This window comes from Cupressus sempervirens, chromosome 7, assembly GCF_028749045.1.
Source record: "Cupressus sempervirens isolate cs-2001-9-10 chromosome 7, ASM2874904v1, whole genome shotgun sequence".
Lineage (NCBI taxonomy): Eukaryota > Viridiplantae > Streptophyta > Pinopsida > Cupressales > Cupressaceae > Cupressus > Cupressus sempervirens.
In genome coordinates, this window is record NC_143124.1 from 416,917,391 (window position 1) to 416,933,222 (window position 15,832).

General features: G+C 36.4%; 1 protein-coding gene across 1 annotated transcript in view; it reads right to left on the bottom strand.

Moving 5' to 3' along the window:
- Positions 1 to 755: 755 nt before the first annotated feature.
- LOC149547319 (sphingosine kinase 2-like) overlaps positions 756 to 15,832 on the bottom strand; it is a 54,914-nt gene continuing 39,837 nt past the window's right edge. The window contains exons 9-10 of the mRNA XM_089791596.1: positions 3,938 to 4,060; positions 756 to 1,181 (exon numbers count right to left, since the gene is read on the bottom strand). Of these exons, the coding sequence (XP_089647722.1) occupies positions 990 to 1,181; positions 3,938 to 4,060 (315 nt within the window). The 3' untranslated portion in view covers positions 756 to 989. The remainder of the gene's footprint in view (positions 1,182 to 3,937; positions 4,061 to 15,832) is intronic.

A 15,832-nucleotide genomic window follows, 5' to 3' on the forward strand; every position in this document is an offset into this window, starting at 1 on the left:
TGTTGTCGTGGAACAACATTCACATCAATAGAACCATTCTATATTTTTCCTTTTTAAGCATTGTTCTTGTCTTTGTTCTCATCATTCCAAGCTATGATTGGTGTGACTTTTTTCAATTCAATTTTGGAGCTAACTAAAATGTTTTAATTTTATGTCTATTTGGTCTATAAGTGAAATCTAACATATTTAATAAAACAGGACTATTCATCAAAAATCTAACATATTTAATTGTTGATTTGAAAATAATCTATATTCCTAAGTCACACTCCGATATTTTTCCTTGCTACATGCATACCTATATATTTATATGTTCGCTATTATAACAGTTAACAAGGAATATAATATTTATGATCATGTAATTAAGGTTTCGTGACTCTTATGGCATGCATCTAGTTGTATAGAGAGGTGTACAGTTATGGGGAGTACGATGCAAAGATAAGGAAACATGACTCAGGCATTACAATGATTGTAAGTCTTATCTTATTTCAGTTTCGTTTTTATAATGTACGTAGTAATAAAAATTCCTAGTGTTGATTCCTCCTAGAGATTTATTGATGCAATACAATGTATTTTAAAAAATCAACATGTTTAGTGAGCATTTTGCCCTTGGACCGACGGGTTCCTTGGAGGGGGGCATTATATGTTGTTCTGTGTGTGGATACATTGATAGATAAAACCCAGCATACTCTAAGCAAGAACATCGGAACAGAAATCATATGTTTAGAAGAAGAAGGAAAAGTTTTAAAAATGCTAGCTAGTACAAATAGTGGATACTTCTTTAAATACACCATGTGAAACAAATGTTTGACTGCTGTACAATTGAAAATACAAGGCAATGAAGAATCTTGTGGTGGATATTTCTTTGAATTCCTCTCTTTCAATTTTTTTGTGAAAAGCATGGCAACAAAGGATCAAATTGAATAAGAAACTACGAAGGGAAACAAAAATATGCTTATGCACACGATGAATGGAAAAATATGTTATAACCACTAGGGACAAAATATAGTGGCCAAGCCCTTTTCAACTGTCACTTGAATGGGAGGACCATATGACATGAGATAGGAATTGTTGTCTCCAAATGATCCTTTGCCCATAGCCAGGACTTCACCATCTACATCAATTATTCCTCCTTGTAAAGAGCTTCCGATGCGCCCACCTGGTGAAAGACGAAATGCTTTTACCTACATGGAAATTGATGAATTATTGTCTGATTTAATAGATGCAAACTTCAGCAGTCTAAAAGAGAGTGGAAGTTCTAAAATATAAATGAAGAGTAAATTTTTGACAGAAAACAAAATCTCTAAGCTGAATACTTACATTTTATAAGCATATATGACGGCATACACTGGCGATCTTCAAATAAATTACTTAAATACATACTGTCAAACCAACTCAAACCTATGAGTTAATGTGTGGCTAATATAATTCATTTCACAGATTTTATTGTTGTTAGATCTTCCCCAAAAGCAGTATTTGAATGAATTCAGGCCTCTTACTCATAATATATACTTTTAGGCAGCACTTCAAACATAGTATTTCAAGCAATTTGTTCCCCAAAAAATTGAATGTTATGAGAGGAACTTTCTTTCAGGGGGATAAAAGTTGAATGAGGTGGAAAGCTTTGGAAGACCTCAAGGCACTAGTCTCCAATTTCTGGTGATCTTCAAAATCCTTTATTGGGAGATAAGAAATAGATGAATTGAGGCCTCTATTAAGGACCTGCAGAATGGCAAGTCTCCAGACGCTGATGGTATTTTGGTTGATTATACAGGAGAATGCAGCATTTGATTGGTCCAGACTATGGCCTAGAATTTTAAAAAACTGCAATTATGGGTTTGTCAATATTAAATCCATCAAGCTTATCCCAAAGGCATCCAAAAGGGAAATTGTAAGAGAACGGTTCCCATTACAGTCCTAAGTATTTCTTACAAAATTCTAGCAGAAACTCTTGCTAAGAGAATAAATTGTTAAGAAAAAGCATTATTATTGTAAGCATATTTCCTTTCCAAAAGCACAAAAAAAAATGTCGCAAACAAATAGTACAAAGAAAGAATGCAGTGAACAATTTCAGAAAATCAAAAAAATTATTAGCAAGCAAACTGCTTGACGAAATTAGCCAAGTGTTAAGAGAAAAATATTGCACAAGAATCACGAGTGCATAATACAAGACTTCCTGGAAATATATCATAACGATACAGGAGGGTGATGGCCAAGGAATTTGGGTCTCATTTTAGCTTCATGATACACTTGTTAATGCCAAGAAGCCCATAAAAGCCAGGTCAACCCCACAAAAATGTGTCCAGGTAGCCTAGTGAGTGGCAACAGTCTGTTGGCATTACAGGAATCACGTGATGCCTGAAACATTGCTTCAAGGCCTATATGAAGATTTTGTTCTCCACATTGCAGCATAATCTCTTACCTATTTTTTAGCACAGAAAGTCTGCATAGAATGAACTTTTATGTCAGGGATATCTTGGGCATTATAAATCAAACCTATATCTTTCCATGATTTAAACAGGGCACAAATGCAAAATACTGCATAGGGAAAGGATGTAAATTAATCTTTTTTACAACACAGGTCTGTCTTAATGAACTGGTTAAGCATCTAGAAAATATTGGAGAGACTGGATGGGCTGTCTTTGGAAGCCCTTTTATAACCATGTGACTAAAAGTTTGTGAATTGTGACCAAGTGAGACACACTTCTGTTAATTCATGGTCAAACAAGCAGCGGAAGATGAGTGACAACATATTTTTCTTTTTTGATAAAGACAATCATATATTAAAATGGAATAATGAGTAAGCCACAAAAGCCTTCAACCCTGTCAAAGACATTGGCAGGTAAGTTCTAAATAGAGCTAAAGGCTTAACCAGAGATTGACCATAGAGTTTTACAGTGGCTAATGCTTTACCAGCGTTTGTCAAAGACATTAGCAGAGAAGCTATAAATAGAGTTAAATGCTTATAAACAGAGTTTGATCACGAAGTTTTATGGTGGCCAGTGCTTGACCAGAGTTTGATGGTAAAATAAAAGTTTCACAAGGTAGGGATCACAAATTCTTTACGTAGCATATGTGACAGAGAAGTCAGTTTGCAATATCTTGGAATGTACTTCTGTCAAGTTGTTTGGATATGATTCAAAGACAAATCACATTAGTCGTTTATTTGTCCCTCTAGCTTGATGAGGCTTGCTCCTAGTAGACACTTGAATGATCGGGAATATTTCCAATACTCTTTTCCATACAATTAAGCTGAAAGTCATTGAATTTCTATTAAGAAATAGGCGTATGCACCATTTCAGACAAAACTTCTACCCAGCTCAGTGGGGTGTTCAACCAATATTTAGCTTTATAGTTTATGCAAGGATGCTGATTGGGATTAAAGCTCAGGAAGTCATCTCATCAAGCCTTTATTCACTCCTGATTTTCCTAATAAGTATGTTGTTAAGCTGATGTAACTCTCTTTTTTTTAGAAGTAATATATTTTAGATCTCTTCCCAAAAAAGATGTCAGCTTTTGGAGAATAACATCAAGGGGTTGGAATTCCACTTTTACTTAAAATCGATTTCCATTCATGTCTCTAATAATTTAATCGTTGGTTCCTGAATCTTATTAGTATGGGTGTTCATTGTATTGGACTGATCTGTTATTACCTCTTCTGAATAAAGACTTTGATAAAAAGTAGCTGTGCATGTAACAAGATAGTTAATCTAAAAAAGAAAAACATCTGGCTTTCAAAGGACTGAGCTCAGAATCTATTGGCACCAAATACACGTATAGACAGGATTTCCTCTTTGGTTCCTCCTATTATATTTAACAGGTTTCTAGTATGAAATTGAACAAATTTTAAACAAAATTATAAACGTGTGATTTCATAACAATTTTAACTTACATCAAGTAAACGCATAGTAAGACTATGAATCAACTAATTGCTACTCACCTTCAAATACTGTACATATCTTGATTTGACATGACCTCCATCCTTCATCTTAAGAAGTAAGCTCAAGAGCGACCACTTTGGACATTTCTTAACAATCACTAAATCCACATAGCCATCTGAGAACTGCAAAAACATAATGAAATAAATATCCAAAATTCTAATTCAGAAAGCTAGAAAGTATACCACATTTATAAATTGAAAAAAATGATTGGGCAAGTCAATCCCACAAAACTGTTTGGGAAATGCTCTTTACCATTGCTCTACATGGGAAATCAGGCTATCACAAAACATAAAGGTAGTATGGCGCAGCCACTATATAACAAGCATAAATTGTGGACCAAAATGGAGACAGCTGAAAGAGGAAACTTCTCTCAGCTTTATTTAAAATCTTTGGTCAGAAATTTTATCTTTTCTGTATGGTATTATTTATTTATTATTTACATGGTTTGCATGCTTGTGGTCAGGAAAGTTAAAATTGAATCAAGTCCAACAAATATTATATTTTCAAACAAGCATTTAGATTATTTAAATTTGCAGAAACTTTATTAAATATCAAATCATGATTTTTTAATTTTATAAACTTAAAAATCCACTAAAAGTATTAAATTTAAATAATAATAACTAATTAAAAAATTTAAAGAATAAATAAATTTATATCTTGTAAATAATATGTCCATTTTTTATATATTAAATATATTGACTAGTATACAGATTTTAAATACATCTATCCAAAGATATCAATTGGGAGTTGCTTTATTTACTTAGTTTTATTTTCCTGAACTCTTTTATTTACTGCATCGAGTCAGAGATACCATATGCTATTTATTTTGTGAATATTTTTATTCATGGGCAAAGCTAAAAAATGTTATTCGGTAACGCTTAAATACCAATACAGCAAAATGATTGTCAGATGAGAACTGTCATCGCAACATACAATATAAGATGAATCCACCATGAGGACCAACACAACCAGCAACAATGCACAAAGAAAACTCAAAGGGCCTTCTAACCCCCATCCATCCTTGCAGCCATCTACCCATACAGCCTTTGATCTTCATAAATACTCTCGAGGGACTGCAGCCATTTATCATGGACCAAATCACCCCATCAATGGAATTCCACCCACAAACTCCCTCAAACATCCATTTGGTCAAACAATTTGCCACCATAATCCATTCTCTAGGGATATCCAAAAAGAAAAGAATCAAAAAAATTGGCCAAACCAAGAATTTTCTTGACCACCACAGCCTTTTGGATTTTTCTCTTATTCAACAAAAAAACAAAAATCATGGACTCACCATCATAAATAACCTTTTCTCTATCCCTTTTCATGTGCCTTTTCTATAACCCTTTAGAATTGACCACACTTCAATGTAACTATTTGAGTGAGCACCCATCTAAGAAGAAAAGAGGAACTAAACCAACCCACCAACCCAATCACCACCACCAGTTCCTGCTACAGTTGGATTTCCCATAGAGGAACCATTGGTGTTAATTCAAAAGAAGCCACTAGGAGGCAGAAGCCATTTTCTAAATATACTCACCTTCTTAGGGATCTTAGTCCTAGTTTTGGATCCAGCCAGTGAGGAAGGAAAGACTGCTACAGGAGTTTAACCAAACAAAGATTAAATAAGATAAAAAAACTCATACAAACAAGATTTCTCATCAATTGTCTCCTTGATCACTCTTTTGATTTTGAGGTAAACTTGCAATGACTCTGTATAGACACTCATAAAAGATAAAGTCAGATCGACTCCAAGAAACCCTAACAGAATATAAAAGGAGCTGTGCCCCAGATAGGCAAAATGAAGGAAGCTGAGGCAGAGTGGACCACCCAAACCATTCCAAAAATCAGGTAAGGAAGTAGCAGATATAATTAGTCTAATCTACGGATTCTCATTAGGAAAAAGACATTTAAAGAATATATTACTAAGTGCATTCCTCATTTTTATCCACAAAAAATGCCCTCGGAAACATACCTTTCTAATATTCTTCCTAGTTAGGCATTTATTGAAAATTAGAAGCCATGGGAAGAAATTGCCAAAATAGGGCATTGTAGCATTTGTTTATTATCCAAAAAAGCCCCTTCTTATAAGAAAATCCCCATTCTTTATAGTATTCCAGAACGAGGACCCTTTTGCACTCAAATCCATCCACAAAATATCTTCATTAGCTATCCCTCCCAAATATTTGGAGTTAAGAATTACTGGCCATGGCTGATTTGGATTTCTGCACCATCTCCAATATAATTTGGTAGTTACACCCTAGTAGTTAAGCCCTATAATTCTTCTCCCTTGGCATTGCTTTATTAGATGGCCTAAACTCTGTTAAAATAAACAAATAAGGAAACATAGAGTTCCCTTGCCTAAGATATCTAGATTTTGAAAAGTGGTTGAGGTAACACCATTGGTCAACACTAAGGAGATCGAAAGACACACAATTCATAACTCAATCAACCTGAGCAGAACCCAAAAATCTTGAAAGGCACAATAAGGAAAAGACCATCAAAACCTTTTATATGCCTTCAACATGTCCAACTTAATGAACATGGCTTTTCTCTTTCAAAATTTCACAAAAAAAATGGCTAACACAATCTAATATGGTTTCCTTTCATGAAACGTACTTGCTCAAGGGAGATCAAAAGAATCGATTATGTGTTCAATCATTCTGTAATGATCTTAGTAGTTATCTTATAGGGTGCAATGGGATGAAAGTCCAAAGAAGCTCCTTTTTGAGAGATTAGAGAAAGAAGGTAGAATTGATGCTTTTAGTATATGCTTATTATTTGGGACACTCTAACCACTACTAAAAAGTAATCTTTTGAAATCTTCCAAAATTCTTGTAAATATTGTATTGGGAAACCATCAGACCCAAAGACTTAACCTTTTTCATCTGGAAGACAGTAGCTCTCAATTCTCAACTACACCATTGAAGTTGGTTCCAAGGGTTACTTATTCAAATTTCATGCATTCTAAAACAAAAGGGAGGTATATACTCATGCATGATTCTCTCATTGATCTCTTCCCAAGTGTTAAAGATATGGTAGCCGCGTGAGAGCTCTTTCATATCTGTGTGGACTAATATCAGTTTGATCAGAGTTCTCGCTATGTTGGTTCTTCATTCCACCAGGAGCTGGTTCATGTCTTATTCTGAGACTATCAAATCATCATATGCTGTTCGTTGATTATTCCTTGGAGCTGTGTATTCTTCCTAAAGATGACTTGTCTTCCTTCAGTAACCATCATTACATGTCTTTGTGATGTTGAGGTGCCTAATGTCAAGTTGTATTATTCTATTCAAGTTTCATATGCTTCCGGCCATGTTGCCTTCGGTTACTATTCCTTCAGTGGTTACAAGTGTTGGTTCGTATTCTCTATTCACATCAGGCTTGTGTCAACATGGCATCAGGTCTCCTTGATGTTTTGCGGTGGCTCAATTTTATTTCTGACGTATCTTACCTGACCTTTTAGAAGATTGACAGTTCATTGTATTGGAACGATTTTGTGTTTGCATTTATCACCTGTCGGTTTTCATTGTTTCTCGCTGTCCATTATCAAAGGTTGAATAATCTTTGTCTGTGTGGCTATTGATGATGATAAGGATTCAAGTGTAACTGTCATCAGTTCATTTTATGTGTACAATGTTGCCCCTTGTGTTAAAAGGGTACTAATTGATGTCAGTTCAGTTCTCTTCATGATTCAGTGTGTGATGACTATTCTGCAAGAACAGTCAGTGAGATTGCAGCGTAGATGAAAGTCTGAGATTTCAGTGACTGAATATTATCCTTATTTGAGATTACCAAATGTTATTCTTCTGAGTATTGCATTAGCATATGTGTGATTTTTACAGTATATTGATTTTACTCTTGAGAATTTGTGAAGATAGCAGAGTGTGTGAATTCTTTCTAGTAATTCATGTGTCTAAAATGCAGTGTTATATTTCTGTAAAAAAAATTGATCGATAGTATTATATTTCTGTATTATGCATGATACATGGTACAGAATTCTTTTGTATATGATCATCGAATGTGTAAAATACATTCTTGTTGTCAGAAGTATCAATGAGATACTTGTAGCATTTGATATTTTGCATTTACATAGTTAAAGTGATCAAACTCTGAAGAAGGCTTGTTGATCGACTGTTAAAAGTGTTTTGAGCATACAATTAAGGACTTACCTTTTGTGGGACTGGGTTTTTCATCCTCAAGTGGAGGGTTTCCTCGGGATAATTTATCATGTTATATATTTTTGTATTTCTGTTGATTGCAATCTTGAATTTATTACAGTAATAGATAATCGTCTATTATTAGTTAGTGGTAACCTATTATAAATATCTAGTTAGCTTTAGTTAGCTTTAGCTTTTTTAGCTTTCTCAATTAAAATAGAATGTTTTTATTCTTTACGATCGTTTCTAAGAAAACATCATTTTATTCTTTTGTATATAATGACCTTTCTGTCTTTGTTAATAACAAGCAAGTTATTTACCAATTACTTCATAATATGGTATCACAACCTATTTCTTTTTTAAAAAAATCGAAAATCATAATTTCCTCTTCGAAATTATCAGACCCATTTTTGAAATTATTTTTCTGTCATCCTTGCTTCGTCATATCAGAATCCTTTGTTTTTCGAACAAGGCTTTTGTCTTAGGGTTTTCGTTTGGGAATCCACAAGCAACGAAAATTGTGGTATTGCCTCTGCAAATTACATCTAGAATCGCGAGCTTCAAATTACTTTCTTCTACCTCATGACCTCAACGTGACAAATCAATGGTGTTTTCAACCCCTGCAATGTCTGATAAACTATATTCTATACTGCTGTTTGTAGGAAAAAAAAACAGGCCTGCAACATCTAATACGAATTGTGATTTCTGCCTGAAGAAATCATGACTTCTTGCAACATTCGGAGTCGTTTCTTGACTGCTACAACCTAAACACCTCTTTCAGCACCAGCATCATCCATTTTCGGGCATCTTTTACAGCATTCTACCATTTTCCTGCAACTAATGACCTCCATAGCTGCCAACTAGGGTTTTCTTCGAAACCCTAGTTTTTTACCTCAAAATTTTTTTCTAATTATAAATTCTTGGCAGCTTTTTCGAGAGCTCAACTGGGTTGTCGTTCGTTTTTCTAGTTTCCTCGATTTTCGAACCAACGGATCCAAAAAATGACAACATTTTCCTTCTGGGTTTTCCGAGCTCTCTTCTAGGTCACTCTTCAAATTTTTCGAGTCTTCTGTTTTTTGCCTTGAAGAATGTGCCTTCGCAGATTTTCACATTTTATATTAACAAACGTGCCATGGCATGTCTAACAAACATTCTGCTCAAGCACAACTCCAAATTCAATGGTCAAAATTATGGCACTTGGAAGCAGCGAATCATCGCAATTTTTTAATATAGGAACACCGATTAACTTGTTCTAGGCGTTACAAAACATCCGACTGCTCCTGGTCCTGATCAAGATACATGGAATCTGATTAATCGAGAGGTGGTGATGCTTCTCAAATTATCCATGGCTAATGACCTCATGACAAATCAGTGGCATTTTCAACCCCTGCAATGTTTGATAAACTATATTCTATATTGCTATTTGTAAGAAAAAAAAAGGCCTGCAACGTCTAATACGAATCATGATTTCTGCCTGCAAATATCATGACTTCTTGCAACATTTGGAGTCATTTCTTGACAACTACAACCTAAACACCTCTTTCAGCACCAGCATCATCCATTTTCGAGCATCTTTTACAGCATTCTACCATTTTTCTGCAACTAATGACCACCATAGCCGCCGACTAGGGTTTTCTTCAAAACCCTAGTTTTTGACCTCAAAATTTTTTTCTAATTATAGATTCTTGGCGGGTTTTTCGAGAGCTCAACTGGGTTGTCATTCGTTTTTCTAGTTGCCTCGATTTTCGAACCAACGGATCCAAAAAATGGCAACATTTTCCTTTTGGGTTTTTCAAGCTCTCTTCTAGGTCACTCTTCAAATTTTTTGAGTATTCTATTTTTTGCCTCGAAGAATGTGCCTTCACGTTTTTTCATTAACAAACATGCCATGGTATCTCTGACAAACATTCTACTCAAGCACAACTCCAAATTCAATGGTCAAAATTATGGCACTTGGAAGCAACGAATCATCGCAATTTTTTAATATAGGAACACCGATTAACTTGTTCTGGGCATTACAAAACATCCGACTGCTCCTGGTCCTGATCAAGATACATGGGATTTGAATAATCGGGAGGTGGTGATGCTTCTCAAATTATCCGTGGCTGATGATCAGCTTTCTCATATTCCATCCAGCAAGATAGTTGCCGAGATCTAAACACATCTCAAAGTTCTTCATGAGACTTCTGACAAAAGCAAAGCTTTCTTTTTGAAGAACACTTTGTTTTCTATTGTCATGGATAAGCCTCACTCCAGGCACACTTGAAATAAGATTTAGGAAATTCGTGATCAGTTGCTTGCCATTGGTTGCGAGATGGAGAAAGAGGATTGTGGTTGTCACTCTTCGGAGTTTACCAAAGTCCTATGAGCAATTTATCAAGACTTTCAACATCACGACTCCTAGTGTTGATTTGAAGTTCAATAATCTATGCACACTTTTGCTTCAACAAGATCGGTGGAAACAACAATTCGGTAGCAGCTCCACCTCCACCTCTACCTCCACAGAGCAAGCCTTTGCTACCAAATCCTTTCAGAAGGATAAAGGTAAGTTTCAGCAAAAGTTTTCTTCTCCAACATCAGATGGTTCTTGGAAGAAGAACATTCATGGCAACTACTTCCATAGGTTTGGACACATGAAGGTTGAATGTTGGAAACACTTAGTTGCACACTCTAAGAAATTAGGATTTTAGCCCAAAGCGAGCAGTGCAGAGCACACTGAGCAGACAGAGTTTGCCTTTTACACCTTCATGGCTAAAAGACCTACAGGTCATGTTAAGTCATCTACCTAGTACATTGATTCAGATGCCTCTCGTCATTTCACTCACCACAAAGAGTGGTTTACTGACTATCAGCCTTATTCAGACTTTGTTATTTTTGGTGACGAAGAAGATTACACGATTGTCGGCAAAGGCAACATTCAAATTCAATCTGTTGGGACGAATCTCATTTTCCTTGATGTGTACTACATTCCAAGGATGGAACTAAATCTACTCTCAGTCAGTCAGCTATTGCGACATTCTCCACACTTGGATGTCACCTTCAGTTCACATCAGTGGACCATCACTGATTGGGCGACTCAGTCTACTGTTGCAGTGGGTCTTGAGGATCATGGTCTTTTCAGACTTACTAATTCTGGTGATTCTCAGGACTTAGCTATGGCTGCTTGGCGGTCTTCTGTTAGCAAACTTTGGCATCAATGATATGGGCACTTAAATGTGCATTATCTCTCACAGCTTGCTCAAGATGAGCTTGTTCTTGGATTGCCAGAGATACAGACTCAACAACTTGTAGTTTGTGATGCATGCCAAGCTGGGAAGTAACATCACATACCTTTCACCAGTGGTGATTCATGGCGAGCTTCTCAGGTACTTCAGCTTCTTCATGCCGATATCTGCAGCCCTATGGCCACTCCTTCTGTTCTTGGGTCCAAGTATTTTTTGTTGTTTGTTGATGATTTCAGTAGAAAAATGTGGGTGAATTTCCTTAAAAAAAAATCAGATGCATTTCCTGTATTTTAGAAGTTTAAACCTTTAGTTGAAAAAGAGTCTAGGAAAACTATTATTACTGTTAGATCAGACAATGGGGGGGAAATTAGTTCTAATGTTATCTCTAGCTTCTTGGATACACATGCCATCAAACGCCAATTAACCACACCCCACACGCCACAACAGAACAGTGTAGTTGAACGTCAGAACCGGACAATCACCAAGATGACTCGATCCATGCTCGAACACAGACATGTTCTGAAGAAGTTTTGGGTAGAAGTAGTTAACACTGCAGTTTATCTTTTGAATCAGCCACCCACAGTGGCAGTCAAAGGTAAAACTCTGGAAGATAACGCACTAAGTTGGATGCCAACAGTCAAAAACTCATGCTTGCTAGATTTTGCAGTCTTCACAAAGCCTACCGCCTAATCAATGTTGAGACATCTCGTCTCATCTACAATCGTGATGTAGTCTTTGATGAGCAGCGAGGACCATTCATATGCCTATTTCTCCTGTTCCTAATCCAACAGACCAGCCTATGAAGGCTCATGATTTGGGAGTTCGGCTTCCATTAGGTCCACTTGATGGGAGGGCTCCAGTAGCTCCTACAACTCCAATTATACCAATGATCCCTGTACATACACCTCCAGCTTCTCCTTTAGGATCACCTCGATTTGTAGATGCTTCTCTTAAGTTTGATCCAGATTCTTCTGATGAGGAACCTAATCACCAAGCATCTCCTAATACTAATATTGGTCATTCTCCTCTCCGGCCTAAGTGGTAGGATAAGACACTTGTTGATCTTCGTGATGATGAGTTCATTGATGGGAGAATTGCTCGGAAAAAGAACAAGCCTACAGAGTCTGTTAACTTTGCTCTCGTGGCCAACATTCCTAGTGTGTTTGAACCTCAAACATATTCTGGCTAAAGGAATTCCAGAGTGGGAACAGGCCATGACATATGAACACTAAAGCCTATTGAAGAACAACACCTAGGTCCTTTCTAATCTTCCACCAAGGAAGAAACCCATTGGCTGCAAATGGGTTTACAAAATCAAATACAAATCGGATGGTACTTTGGATAAATACAAAGCTCGTTTAGTTCCTAAGGGCTTCTCTCAACGTCAGGGCATTGATTATGAGGCCTTTTCTCCTACTATAAAGATGAGCACCATCAAATTAGTCCTAGCCATGGCAGCACAGTTTGGCTGGAAGGTTCATCAGATGGACGTCAAGAGTGCTTTCTTGAATGGTGATCTCTATGAAGAGGTCTACATGATGCAGCCTCCTAGTTTCAAGGTTGCTAGTAAAGACCATCAAGTTCTCAGGTTGGTAAAAGCTCTCTATGGCTTGAATTAGGCCCCTCAGGTATGGAACATAAAAATTGATAAATACCTCAGTGATCAAGGCTTCAAGAGGAGTTCTTCGGACTCAAATCTATACATCAAGACTACTGACCGTAACACCATCCTTCTGGTTATTTATGTGGATGATTTGATCATCACTGGCAGTTCAACATCTTTGATTCAGGGAATCAAACAAAATTTATGCCAATCTTTTGATAAGACTGACCTTGGGCTCATGCTTTATTGCCTGTTAGCTTAAAGAATAAATTTGACAACTGAGTGTCAATACACTTAACCATTTTTCCACTAAACAATGCCGAACAAAGAGTAGGTGCCGAGTAATATGAAGTGTCGAGCTATATCAAGTGCTGAGTGTTAACAAGTGTCGAGTGTTAACAAGTGTCGAGTGTTAACAAATGCCGAGTGTTAATAAGTGCTGAGTAACAGTAGGTGCCGAGTGATACAGTTTTGTTTAGGTGCCGAGCTATCTAGGAAACAGCATGTGCCGAGCATCAGCAATGCTTCAGGAGCCGAGTAACTCAGAATATCAGCATAAGAGTTTGAAATTGCACAAACTATGATGCAAACAGTTTTTGCAGCCGACATAAGGAAAATCTCGAAAGATTTAATGATGAGATCAAATCTTTTATCTTTCCTATGCAATCTACATGCAGCCAATAAGAAAAATGATAAAGGCATGCAACCAATCAGTAAAAGACAAGTATTGAGCGGGAAATTGAGATTCAATGTGGATCATAGATCCATATCTAACCCTAAGTCTTTGAAGTCTTTATAAGGAAGACGAAATTTCATTGTAAAGATATATGTGTGGACATACAAGGGTGCATAAGGAAAATCTACTTTCAGAAGCGAGGGTTATCAGATCACAAAAGGATCAAGATCAGAGAAAGCGGAAAAGGTGCCTGCATTCAGCAATCAAGGATTGTAATCTATCAGGTTCATTATACCTAATACTTTCTAGCAATTGTATTAGAATGAATATCCTATGGTGATAGGTTAGCTTAACAGCTATTTCGTAGATCCTTTAATTAGGTGATTAAAATCCTTTAACAGGGTGACACTTCATGTTAAGTGTTTGTAAAGCCTTTAACCAGGTCACTATTGACACAGTGTAAAGCCTTTAACAGTGCAGGCCTTTAACAGGGTAGACCATCAAAAGTGGTTGAACAATATTGCTGCAGTAATTTTTGTGGGTATCATCCCCACCCCAATTTTACCTTCTTATTCCTAAAGGGTTTCTGGGTTACCAAATTCCAGCGTTATGAGTTGTTGATGCATGTGTTTAGTTTCATATTTGTTTGATGTATTTACATGCATGCAATTTACTTTCAGTTAAAAGTTTTATTGGCTAAAGTGTGATACTTATGATTCACCCCTGCCCCCCCTACCCCCCCCCCCCCGCCCCCCTCTCATAAGTACTCTTTCCATATTTGAATATTTCAACAATTGGTATCAGAGCATATCCAAGTTCTCACAAGGAAAAGCCTAACAGCTTGAAGGAAAAGATCTAAAGATGGAAGCTTTCAAACTTGGAAAGATCATTGAAAATCAGGTGATAGATGTGCAACTTCCTCTGCATAGCTTGGAGGAATTTAGAAACAAGTTGAGAAATTCATTAAGAAAAAGGAAGGATCTAGCCATAGCCGAAAATGAGATAAACTACGAAGAGATTGATACCACCAACATATTTTCCAACGGAGACACTAAAGAGTTTGATGCAGCAATAGCAGAACTGATGGAGAAAAACAAAGCTCAAACAGAGGAGATAAGATCTCTCAAGATGGAACATGAATCACAGGCCATAATGATATGTGAAATTACTGAACAAAAGAAAAGAGCAGTTGATGATAAGGTCATGATGGAAAATGACAAAAGAAATCTTGCAAACAAACTTGAAGAAAAATGTACTGAATTGACAAGGATCTCAAACATGCAGATGGATACACTTGCCCAAATGATGAACCTTCATCATGAACTCAATGTGAAAGATATTGAAATCTCTACTTTGAAGATGCAAAATGAACAAATGCAGAACGAATTGAACAGAGAAAGAGAGGTGGCAGAGAATCTCAACAAGTCAAGTGAAGCCATCAAATATTTTGAGCAATTACTGAAATCCCCAAGATCAACCCATGATACATCAAGACTTGGATAAAACAGCTCTGAAGTTGGAGAATCATCAAAGAGTGCAGAACAAAGAAGTGATAAAGGTAAAGATGTTAAACCTACATGTCATTTCTGTGGAAAGAAAGGACATACATCTAATGTATGTAGAAGCAAGAATGCCCATCAGCATGATAAACCTAAAAGTATAAACCATTGTCATAGATGCAAGAAGCAAGGTCATCAAGCATATGAATGCAAAACTAAAACTACTAAGACATCAAGATTTGATGGACATTGTTATAATTGCAAAAAGTATGGACATAGAGCTTTTGAATGTAGATCAAAACCTATGTGGACATTAAATCAACCAGCAAAGACATCAAACCATGAATTTTGGGATTACAACACCAGGAACAATTGTCACTATTGTCAAGAATATGGACATATACCACAAAACTGCATAAAAAAACATTTTAGAGGAAACTACAAAAGATGGTTGAGTCAAACTACATGTTTCAGTTGCTTAAAAACTGGTCATGTCAGCAGGAATTGCCCAACAAGGTCAAAGGCATCAAGTTCTGAGTTCAGCAATGGAAAGGCAAAGATTGATGTTGGACATATCAGAAGTGAAATGAATAAGACATGGAAGAAGAAAGCTGAGTATAGCACATCAAGTGCACAGATCACTTCGCCTAATAGGTCAAGTGATCACACTTCATCAAATTAAGCAAGAATAAGTGTGTGGGATTGATAAACCAAGTTACATCATAACTC